Source organism: Puma concolor, chromosome D4 (assembly GCF_028749965.1).
Source record: "Puma concolor isolate L17-30 chromosome D4, mPumCon1.1.hap2, whole genome shotgun sequence".
NCBI classification, from domain to species: domain Eukaryota; kingdom Metazoa; phylum Chordata; class Mammalia; order Carnivora; family Felidae; genus Puma; species Puma concolor.
The window spans coordinates 58,927,593-58,939,698 of NC_141679.1; the positions used below are offsets into that span (position 1 = coordinate 58,927,593).

The window sequence follows — 12,106 nt, forward strand, 5'->3', positions numbered from 1 at the left end:
ATTTTTGATTGTTGTAGAAGAATTTTAAGTCACAGATAAGCTAAAGGAAAATAGAACTTATGCATAAACCTACTCCCTGTAGATAATATAGTTTTATTTGACTGTGACTTTCCATTCTTCTTTGGTGCGTTTATTTATATAATGTATTTAAAAAAATTTTTTATTTTAAATGTTTAGTTTTGAGAGGCAAAGTGTGAGCGGGGGAGGGGCAGAGAGAGAGGGAGACACAGAATCTGAAGCAGGCTCCAGGCTCTGACCTATCAGCACAGAGTCTGACACGGGGCTTGAACTCATGAACCACAACACCATGGCCTGAGCCGAAGTTGGATGCTTAACTGACTGAGCCACCCAGGTGCCCCTATTTATATAATTTATATATATAATTAATACGAGTGCTTTTAAAGGACACTTGTATTATTGGGTTGGGGCTAAAATTTTTTAAAAATTATTGGGAGTAAGATTTCTGAAAATAGGATGTATTGTCTTTTATATGACATGAAATACTTTAATGAATATTTTGATACTCATTTATGTTGATGGTTTAGGTTTTTGTTTTGAGCAATAGTTATAGCTTATATAACTCAAATACCTTGTATGAATTTGTTGTGACCACATTTTTTCTACTTTTGTCCTTTTTGTCTCATTTTTCTTTGTCATGTATGTTTAGAATGATGGAGAGGCTTTACATTTTTGGAAGCACCATGTCATTCCTAAGAACTCCCATTAGTCTCTATCTTCTGAGTTTTTGTTACCTCCCATGGTTTAAAATACTGCCTTCCAAATCTTTTGCTGGATGGGTGTGGGAACTTTGGAATATAATCAGTCTGATTAATTTAGGTTGCAATTTAAATTATTCTAACACTAGGAAATTGTACTTTTATTATTCTCAGAGAGAGAGGTAGTTAGCTCTCTTTATTTAATCCAGTATAGCCCAAATGACTATGTGTGAGGTGATTTTATTTCTCTGCCTCTCAAAATTATGTCAAAAGAAAAGCTACCTTTTTCATGATCTTGTGTTGAATCTCCCTCTGACCTCCCTGAATTCCTTTAATGTTTCATTTAGATCTCTCTCTCTTTTTTTTTTTTAAATGTTTATTTATTATTGAGAGACAGGGACACAGAGCGTGAGCAGGGGAGGGGTAGAGAGAGGGGGAGACATAGAATCTGAAGCAGGCTCCAGGCTCTGAGCTGTCAGCACAGAGCCTGATGCGGGGCTCGAACTCACAAACTGCAAGATCATGACCTGAGCCGAAGTCGGTCGCTTAACCAACTGAGCCACCCAGGCGCCCCTAGATCTCTCTTTATGGCACTTATCAATCATGTGCTGCAGGTATAGGGAATCTTATGTCCCTTCCAGACCCTGTCAGTCTCTGCCTCTTCTCCTTTCCTCCCTAGTAGGTCTTTTGGCCAAACTAAGCACTAAAAGTGCCAGGAGCTTTACTTAAAAGTGTACGGGTTTTTTTTTTAAAGTACCAGGAGCTACACTTAAAAGGGTAAAGGGATCTCTGAAGTGAAATAATGTCATTCCTGGGATGGTTTTCTAGTCTATTCTTGGAGAGTTTTGTTGGATTGGTGAATACACCATGCCCAGACAGATCTTTTACCCATGGACTCCATGAGTTGTCCTGTCACTCATCCTGCCCACATTTCCAGACCCTTTAAACTTTCAGACTGAAGTGAAGATCTTGGGGTCAAAGAGAACACAAAATCATGAACTCTGTTTCTGATCAAGGTAATTGCAGAATGGCATTAGATAAGTCTGTACCTAGAATAAACTTCAGCAAAATTTTTACATTTATAACACCTTTGTTAACAGTTCTGAGATATTTTCCTAAGCCATTGAATTTTCTTACATCTGGATTGGCCCAATCTCAATTCATCTGCTTCTAAGAATTATGAAGTATTCAAGTATCTGGGAAGATACTTACTCTTCTCTTTCAACTAATGGGCATTGACCCTGATCATGTAATTATTTGGGCATTATTGAATCAATTTTTATGGTAGGTAGATATTTTAATAATAAGAAATAGTGTAGAAATAAAATTTTGGGTTATTTTCTGCTTTTTATGCAAATCATTAAAACTTGAAACATAGTTTCTTTGTACTGTTCTCCCCTTTGGTAGAATCACCCTTTTTTCTCTGAGGTGTTGTTTATAAGAAAGTAAGTAGGGGCGCCTGGGTGGCGCAGTCGGTTAAGCGTCCGACTTCAGCCAGGTCACGATCTCGCGGTCCGTGAGTTCGAGCCCCGCGTCGGGCTCTGGGCTGATGGCTCAGAGCCTGGAGCCTGTTTCCGATTCTGTGTCTCCCTCTCTCTCTGCCCCTCCCCCGTTCATGCTCTGTCTCGCTCTGTCCCAAAAATAAATAAACGTTGAAAAAAAAAAAAAAAAGTAAGTAATCCTGAACTGCTAATCAGCAGATGGCATTTTCAGCAAGACAATAATACAGTCTGATCCAGGAATCAGATTGGTTAAAGATTTGGTTTGGCTAAAGATTGAGAGGTCAAGAGGGCGAAAGTAAAAGGAAGAGAAGGAGGGAGTGAGTTGGGAGGGTAGGTGAGAGCTAGATTGTAGAGAGCTTTGAAATGCCATGTCAGAAGGGTTAGACTTTATGCTATAGGTAATGGGAACCATTGATTTTTGAGCAAGATAGGATAAGTCACTTGACAGGACTGTAATTTTGAAAAATGTATCCAGTGGTATATAGACTTGTTCAGTTAGGGATGTGTGTGTGCTGTTCCTCTCTATGGCAGTGCTCGGGATGGCCATCGTTCGTTACTTTTCTCCACTGAGCCTAGATTTAGCTTTAGTATTTTTCTCCGGCTAGCACTCCATGTAGCCAGTTCTAGTTGATGATAATTGGAGAACTCTGTCATCCCTGGTTGAGAGGGTAGAAACACTGGTGGTACAGACCATACTGTCCGTTTGAATAGTTCAGGTCTGAGAAGATGTGTCCTTGAATTAGAACAGTGGTAGTGGGACTGGAAAGTAAATGGTGATGTATGAGAAATTCAAGTAAAATTGTCTGGCTGGCTTAACTAGATGTTGAATTTCGGAAATGGAAGGAGGGAGAAATAAAAGATCCAATTACACTCCATAGTCTTAGAATTTAGGGTGTGTCTAGTATACCCTTAGTTTGTGGAGGCGGGGGGAGATAAATGACTGTGGGGGTATTGTTAGCACAGGACCCCAAATATTCTGTCCCCAGCTGACCTGTCTTAAAGCTAGTTTATTCCTACTGGGAAAAATTGCTACATATTCTGCCTGTATTTGCAAAAAAAGAAACCTGTATTTCAAAGTCATTTCTTTTATGTTTTCTACTTTGTTAGAGCGCTTTTTTTTTTTTTGAAACATTTATTTATTTTTTGAGAGACAGAGTGAGCAGGAGAGGGGCAGAGAGAGAGGGATTCACAGATTCCGAAGCTGGCTCCAGGCTTGAGCTGTGAGCACAGAGTCCAATGGGGGGCTTGAACTCACGAACCATGAGATCATGACCTGAGCCAAAGTCAGATGTTTAACTGACTGAGGCACCCAGGCACCCCACAGCTTTTTTATTTGTAGATTTGCAGTCGAGTTGTTTCTCTGGTGTTATAGTGATTATCTGATAATAAAGCCAAATTTATCTTTGGCTAAAGAGTATATATGTAAACATGTTCCAAGACATGTTTGAGAGCCAGAGATTCTCCTCATAATTTGTGTTGGCATTTTTTGACTTCCTGTTTCCTGTCCTGGACGGTGAGCTCCTTTAGTATACTATCTGATTTGTTTCTGCTTCCAGGGCCTTGCCCTGTGCCTCGAACATAATCTTTTAAAAATTGAACCATGATGGCGTTGTCTCTGAGTTCTTCTATTTTTTGAATAGTCAAAGAATCTGAGTCTAGAAGATATGACAACAAGTGATGAAAATGATGTGGCTGGATTGATAGACTATGACTGGTGTGGAGACAGTTCATCAATAGGTGTGACCACCCCACAAACACCACAGGTTGGTTATTTATTTTACTATTTAAAGCAGTGTATGTTGCCTAAATTATAAAAACATCTAGACTCTAATGTGAGTATGTATAGTAAGTCTGTGTAATATACGGTATTGGGTGTGTGCTTGCAAATTTAATGAATTCCTAAGCCATTGAAGACATTAATGAGAGATTTGTTGGAATATGAACAAAAGGGAAGCCATTTATTTCCAAGTTGAACAAAGCCAATATTCCATTTTAGAGCACTGTTCCTCTTTTCGCTTGTCTTTTTTCCCCCTGCCCTCCCTTTCCCTCCCCTCCCCCTTTCCAAAAATGACGTACAGCTTACATATAGTTAACTATTTGTTAACACTGTTTTAGTGTGCAGTTCTGTGTGTTTTGACAAATGCATACAGTCCTGTGACCACCATCAAAATCAAGAACAGTTCTGTTGCCCCCTCTCCTAGAGTCCCTCATTGTAGCCAACTCCCTATTCCCCCCAACTCAGAGCAGCAACTGATCTGTTTTCTTCTCCTTTTGATAATCTTTTTTTTTTTTTTTTTAATCTTACTTGGCATTTGTTGAACTTATTGGATGTACAGTGAATGTTATTCCTCTACTCTCTCTGAGGGGGCCATGCAGAGTGCACTCTCTTTGACAGCAGTGAAATACAGGAGCAGGTGTGCATGTTTCTACTCAGGGAAGCTCACTAGAGACTTAGAATCCAAAGTTTTTACTGGGGCTGGTTACACAGGCTCTCTATGTTGGTGGAATTCGTCACAATCACAGAAATTCTAGACTTCTAGAAGAAAAGCTGTCGTTCATCATAAATCACACTGCTTGTAGTCTGTACAGTCTGGTACAGCAGGGTTTGGTGCTCCAGCCATACAAACAAACTTATCCCAACAATGTTGGGAATTTTCTAAAAGCTGGGTTACCCAGCTTCCATCCAGGACCTGCTAGGCTAACTCTTGTGTGCAGCAGGGCCCCTATTACATATATGTAAGAGTGCTATCACATATATACTTAGGAGTGGAATGAGTATCTTCAGCGTTAACAGATAATGCCAGTTTTTTCCCCAAAGTGGTTTTATTAAGTATACTTCAACCAGAAGTAGAAGACTGTTCCCATTGCTTTACATATTTATTAATACTTGATATTTTGGGCTATTTAATATTTTAATATTTAAATATTTTGTAATCTGGTGAGTATAAAGTTATATCTCCTACATTGAAAAGTTCATTCTTTCACCACCAGATCTACAGTGGTGCTTTGATCATATATCAAGTTGTCATAGGAATGTATCTGTTTCTGGGCTATATTTTGTTTTATTGATTTTTTTTCACCACTACTACACATCTTAATTACTTCAATTTTGTAATAGTTCTTCTCTCTGGTTGGCCAATTCTTCTTTAAGAATGTCTTGGCTATTCTTGTCCCTTTGCATTTCCATATACATTTTAGAATCATTTGGACAAACTTCACATACACTCAAAAATTGAAATTGCATTGAATTTAAGATTCAACTTGGGAAAAATTGAAATCTAGACCCTCAAATCCCCCTATCCATAAACATAGTATGTCTCTTCATTTATTAGGTTTTAGTTAATTGCTTTTAATAAAGTTTTATAAATTTCCCCAGAAAGGTCTTATATTTTTATTAGATTTATTCCTAAATACTCTTATTTTTTTATTGCTGTTGGGAGTGGTAGGTTTTTTAAAATCACAGTTTTGTATCTGTTACTGGTGTATAGATATGAAATTGTTTTTTGTGAATGATCTTATATTCAGTAACTTTCCTAAACTCTTAAATTCTTAAAATGTGTCTGTATATTTTTTTGAGTGTTCTGTGTACAAAAGTATATCATCTATGGGTGGCAGTTTTGTTTCTGCTTTCTAATTCTTTTATTAACATTAAAAAAAAATTTTTTTTTTTGAGTGATTGAGAGAGAGAGAGACTGTGAGCAGGAGAAGGGCAGAGAGAGAGGGAGACACAGAATCCAAGCAGGCTTCAGACTCTGAGATGTCAGCACAGAGCCTGATACGAGGCTCGAACTCATGAACCATGAGTTCATGACTTGAGCCAAAGTCAGATGCTTAACCAACTGAACCACCCAGGCACCCCTCTTCCTTTCTAATTCTTAAACCTTTAATATCTTTTGTTTTTTTTTTTATTACTGCACTTAGTAGACCTAGCAATATAGCAGACACTGTTTTTCCAAGTTGTAAAAAAGAATACTTCTTTTATCATTAAGTATGATGTATGTTCTCCCTCTCCCTCTTAAACCTTCCCCTTCCCACTCTCCCTCACTCTCCGTCTCCTTGTCAGCCTTCCTCTCTCTCCACTGCACCTCCCACCCTGTCTTTTTCAAGTTAAGACCTGTTTTTCATTTAGTTCTGGTTTGCTAAGATTTGTTTAAATTTTTCTTTTATAGTGTTTGTTTATTTTTGAGACACAGAGTGTGAGCAGGGGAGGGGCAGAGAGGGAGGGAGACATAGAATCTGAAGCAGGCTTCAGGCTCTGAGCTGTCAGCATAGAGTCTGACGCGGGACTTTGAACTCACCAATATGCGAGATCATGACCTGAGCCTGTGTTGGACACTTAACCGACTGAGCCACCAGGCATCCATCCCTAAGATTTGTTTAAAGTCATGAATCTGTATTGTAGAAAATACCTATTGAGAAAATCATCTATTTTTGTTTCTTTCACTAGTTGATATAATTAACTACATTAAATAATGTAGTTTGTTATATGTTATATCAATAGTTATGATGTTAAGCCAGTCTTGTATTCTTTATATAAGCCCAGTTTACTATCTTTTTAATACACTGCTGGGGTTAGTTTGCTAATGTTTTGTTTAGAATTTTTGCTTCTTTGTTCTTAAATGAAAATGTCCTATAGTTTTCTGTCTCATATAAGTCTTTTTTTCTTTTGAAATTTTTAGTTTTATTATTACAGACATTATACATGGATACATTCATCTTGTAAAACATTTAGACAATATAGAACAATGTCAAATAATGCATGAAAGTCTTTCTTCTCCTCTACTTGCATTCTGTTCCATCCATCCATCTGATTTTGGTATTGTGATTATAGTAGTCTTCTAAAATGAATTGGGATGTGTTCCTTTTTTATTCTCTGGAATGGTTTTTAAGAGCTAGGGATTGTATTTTCCTTGAATGCACATAGGACCATGCAGAAAGTATGAATTTGGTCCCTAAACTTATGTGAAATTGCAAATTATTAAAGGAGAATTTTGCTTCTCCAGAGTTAAGCCTAGGACAGACAACATTGTTGTGCTGTCCTCTTTACAGGGCGGATTTATATTTAATTCACAGTTTGATTTTAGATTTTTTATTTTATTTTATTTTATTTTATTTTTTTATTTTTTTCAATATATGAAATTTATTGTCAAATTGGTTTCCATACAACACCCAGTGCTCATCCCAAAAGGTGCCCTCCTCAATACCCATCACCCACCCTCCCCTTCCTCCCACCCCCCATCAACCCTCAGTTTGTTCTCAGTTTTTAAGAGTCTTTTATGCTTTGGCTCTCTCCCCCTCTAACCTCTTTTTTTTTTTTTTCCTTCCCCTCCCCCATGGGTTTCTGTTAGGTTTCTCAGGATCCACATAAGAGTGAAAACATATGGTATCTGTCTTTCTCTGTATGGCTTATTTCACTTAGCATCACACTCTCCAGTTCCATCCACGTTGCTACAAAGGGCCATATTTCGTTCTTTCTCATTGCCACGTATTACTCCATTGTGTATATAAACCACAATTTCTTTATCCATTCATCAGTTGATGGACATTTAGGCTCTTTCCATAATTTGACTGTTGTTGAGAGTGCTGCTATAAACATTGGGGTACAAGTGCCCCTATGCATCAGTACTCCTGTATCCCTTGGGTAAATTCCTAGCAGTGCTATTGCTGGGTCATAGGGTAGGTCTATTTTTAATTTTCTGAGGAACCTCCACACTGTTTTCCAGAGTGGCTGCACCAGTTTGTGTTCCCACCAACAGTGCAAGAGGGTTCCCGTTTCTCCACATCCTCTCCAGCATGTATAGTCTCCTGATTTGTTCATTTTGGCCACTCTGACTGGCGTGAGGTGATACCTGAGTGTGGTTTTGATTTGTATTTCCCTGATGAGGAGCGACGTTGAGCATTTTCATGTGCCTGTTGGCCATCCGGATGTCTTCTTTAGAGAAGTGTCTATTCATGTTTTCTGCCCTGATTTTAGATTTTTTAAAATAATTTTTTTAATGTTTAATTAATTAATTATTATTTTTAATGTTTGTTTATTTTTGAGACAGTGCAAGCAGCGGAGGGGCAGACAGTGGGAGACACAGAATCTGAAGCAGGCTCCAGGCTGTGAGCTCTCAGCCCAGAGCTTGATGCGGGGCTCGAACTCACAAACCGCAAGATCATGACCTGAGATGAAGTTGGACGCTTAACCGACTGAGCCACTCAGTCACCCCAATGTTTATTTATTTTTGAGAGAGAGAGAGAGAGAGAGAGGAAGAGTGGGAGGGGAAGAGAGAGAGGGAGACACAGAATCTGAAGCAGGCTTCAGGCTCTGCACTGTTAGCACAAAGCCTGATGTGGGGCTCGAACCCATGAACCATGAGATCATGACCTGAGCCAAAGTCAGAGGCTTAACTGACTGAGCCACCCTGGTGCCCCTAGTTTTGTTTTGTTTTTTAAGTCTATTTGTTTTGGAGAGAGAGAAACCACAAGTGGGGGAGGGGCAGAGAGAGGGAGAGAGAGAATCCCAAGCAGGTTGTGTCCTATCAGCAGGGAGCCTGACAAAGGCTTGTCGTGATCGTGGGGCAACCGTGAGATCAAGACCTGAGCTGAAGTAGGATGCTTCACTGACCGAGCCACCCCACCCCGCCTTTCATTTTAGTTATAGCCCCCTCTGGCTTTTCATGAGCACTTTGGTTCTAACTTACCACCTTGCATAGGCCTAAGGCTTCCATGGCTGTTAACGTCCATGCTGCCGGTTATCTGAGGTGGTAGGTAGATGGCCTTAGAGCAATGGACAGCTTCAGCCTTTATTCTATCTCTGGATTCATGCTCCTCTTCTTTAGCCTCTGAGGATTTTCCTTACTTTTTTGCAAGCTCAACCATAAATCCAAAATGATTAAAAAATATTTTGTGTGCAACATTTCTGTTAAGAGTATTTTAACATGGTTTTTCTGCTGTAATCACTAAACACTTAGTTTTTGGTACACATTAGAGACAAACCTTGGGAATCTAGGCATGGGAAACAATTCCTCAGGGATTTAATTGTGACCATTCTCAGTATTGCCTGAGATCTGGGTGTGTTTGATTTAACACTCAGCCTAAAACATGTTGAAAATGATCTGTCAGTAGAACAGACTAAAGTGATCTACGTGTACTAAAGAGAATTGAATATACATTTTTAAATTTCCTGGTATTGCCAATAATATCCTTTTGAGAGTATTTCATTTTAGTAAAAATGGTGCATGGTAATTTGCAAATGATTAAGGCATGTTGTAGAGAAATTGACTTTTCTTCTTCTTCATTGTGCTTTATCCAGTAACTTTTTTTTTTCCAGTTTGCCAAGCATTGGACAGAATCAAATGGTCTGGAATCTAAATCATTAACTCCAGTATTATGCAGAGCATCTGCCAATAAATTAAAGAACAAAGAGAATGTATATACGCCTAAGTCTGCTGTAAAGAATGATGAGTGCTTTGTATTTCCTGAGCCAAAGACTCCAGTTAATAAGAACCAGCATAAGAGAGAAATACTCTCCACACCAAATCATTACACTACACCCTCAAAAGGTATTTGCTATACGTACTGATCAGGGTAAAGTACCTTCAAATTCTATTCTTACCATCTAAGCACATAATAGGTCGGAAATGGCTAGCATTGCCCTCAGGAATTTATGCTTTTCTTTATCCTATATTATTTGCATTGGTTGAAATGAAAGCATATTAGTCAACTTCTATTGATATTTTTTCTCTTTTTCACATATGTAAAGTTGAAGTATAGCATCATAGAATATCAAAGCTGAAAGGCAAGTTAGAGCTCATTTCATCCACCTGTTTTTTTCACAGCTGAAGAACACAAGGCTCAGACGAGTGATTTGCCCAAGGTCATATATCCAGATTTAGACTTTGTTTTCTCCTTTGCCCCCACTTATGGTGACTAAAACTGAAGTCTCTGCTGAGCCCTGAGATCTCACTCATCTGGATCTCTAGTTCTGGTATCTGATCCTGCTCTTGCTCATATTTCAGAAGCACTCATAGTCATGTCCTTCTAGAGATCTAGATCTGCGTCCAGATATTACAACTTTCTCATTGCCCTTGGTTTCCTTATCAGCTCAGTCTTCACCAATTATTTAAGTGGTTTCTTTTATGACACCTCAGTGTTTTCTTGCTGGCCTCATTTAGGCACATTCTATTTTGTCAGTTCCTAGAACTGAACCCAGTTTTCTAGTGCTGGGTCTCATCAGGATAAGACTGTAAGCATCATGAGAGTAGAGATTCTGTCTGCCATTTTTGCAACATGGCATAGTATATGGTAGGGGTCATCTTTATTGTCTGGTACTTAGTAGGTGCCCAGTGCCTGGTATATAGTGGGGCCATATCTGTTGAAAGAAAGAATGAATTAGAGCCTGAAGGGGTTTTATTTATTGTGATCTAGTCTATGTCACTTTTTAAAAAAATTGTTATTTTTAGAGAGCGTGAGTGTGAGTGGGGGAGAGGGGCAGAGGGAGAGAGAGGGAGAGGGAGGGAGAGAGAGAGAGAGAGAGAGAGAATGAATCTTAAGCAGGCTCCACGTTCAGCATGGAGCCTGACACAGGGCTCGTTCCCACGACCCTGGGATCATGAACTGAGCCCAAATCAAGAGTCGGATGCTCAACTGACTGAGCCACCTAGGTGCCCCCAAGTCACTTTTTAAAATGACTCCTAAACCTTTTTGGCCTTTTTTTCTAGCAATTGTAACCTACTCTTGTTTTATGTTAAGAGCCTAATGAACCCAAACTCCAAGACCTTGCCATGTGAAGTACTGCTAAATCATGTCCTGCCATTGTGCTTCTAATTTGCTAATGGGCCTGATAGCCAGTTTCAGAGCTCTACTTCTTGTAAAGATATTATGATCAACTTTGTCAGAATATTTACTGGAAGTTCTGTTATTCTGTTAACTGCATTATCTCGTTCATCAGCTCAAACAACACTTTCCCCAGAATTGTGAAGCTAGCTAGTTTGGTGTGATAAGCATGTATAGCTGCCTGGGGTTGTTATGAGGGTTCAGTGAGGTAACGTTTGGATACTAAGGTCAGATGTTACTAGTAGTAGCTGCTATTGCATTTTTTTCCTAATGGGGTATTTCTCTTCTGTTACTTGTTAATATAGCTACAGTATTGTTTGTGAATCGGGGTTGGGTAGGGAGATAAGATGGACTTTAACTCATTGAGGGCTTTTTTTTTTTTTTAATTTTAAATGTTTATTTATTTTTGAGAGAGACAGAGACAGACTGTGAGCGGATTAGGGGCAGAGAGAGAGGGAGACACAGAATCCGAAGCAGGCTCCAGGCTCCGAGCTGTCAGCACAGAGCCCGATGCGGGGTTCAAACCCACGAGCTGTGAGATCATGACCTAAGCTGAAGTCGGAGGCTCAATAGACTGAGCCACCCAGGCGCCCCAGAGGGCTTTTTTTTTTTTTTTTAAGCCTTTGATGCTTATAGTTCCTTCTATTATTGAGTATGTGTTTTTAACTTAAAAAAAATTTTTTTTAAATGTTTATCTTTGAGAGAGAGAGAGAGAGACAGACAGAGTGTGAGCGGGGGAGGGACAGAGAAAGAGAGAGGGAGACACAGAATCTGAAGCAGGCTTCAGGCTCTGAGCTGTCAGCACAGAGCCCGACATGGGGCTTGAACCCACAAACCACGAGATTATGATCTGGGCTGAAGTTGGATACTTAGCCAACTTAGCCACCCAAGCGCCCTGTGTGTTTTAACTTTTTCTGTAATTCTGAAAGTTTTGAAACATGGATAGTTTGGAGTTTATAATCTTAATGTATCATCAGTTTGCATAGAAAACTTCCTCTCAGTTTGTGAGAAAGATTGTGTTGGTCTAAAGTTATTATTGGCTATTTTTCTTTAAACATAAGAGCCACC

At 39.2% G+C, this 12,106-nt stretch overlaps 1 protein-coding gene across 2 annotated transcripts in view; it reads left to right on the top strand.

Annotated features, from left to right (window-relative positions):
• Positions 1 to 12,106, top strand: part of MELK (maternal embryonic leucine zipper kinase) — a 92,866-nt gene that overhangs the window by 66,389 nt on the left and 14,371 nt on the right. For both annotated transcript variants that reach the window (XM_086683514.1, XM_086683515.1), the window contains exons 13-14: positions 3,859 to 3,981; positions 9,534 to 9,765. In XM_086683514.1, coding sequence (XP_086539640.1) covers positions 3,859 to 3,981; positions 9,534 to 9,765 — 355 coding nt within the window. The remainder of the gene's footprint in view (positions 1 to 3,858; positions 3,982 to 9,533; positions 9,766 to 12,106) is intronic.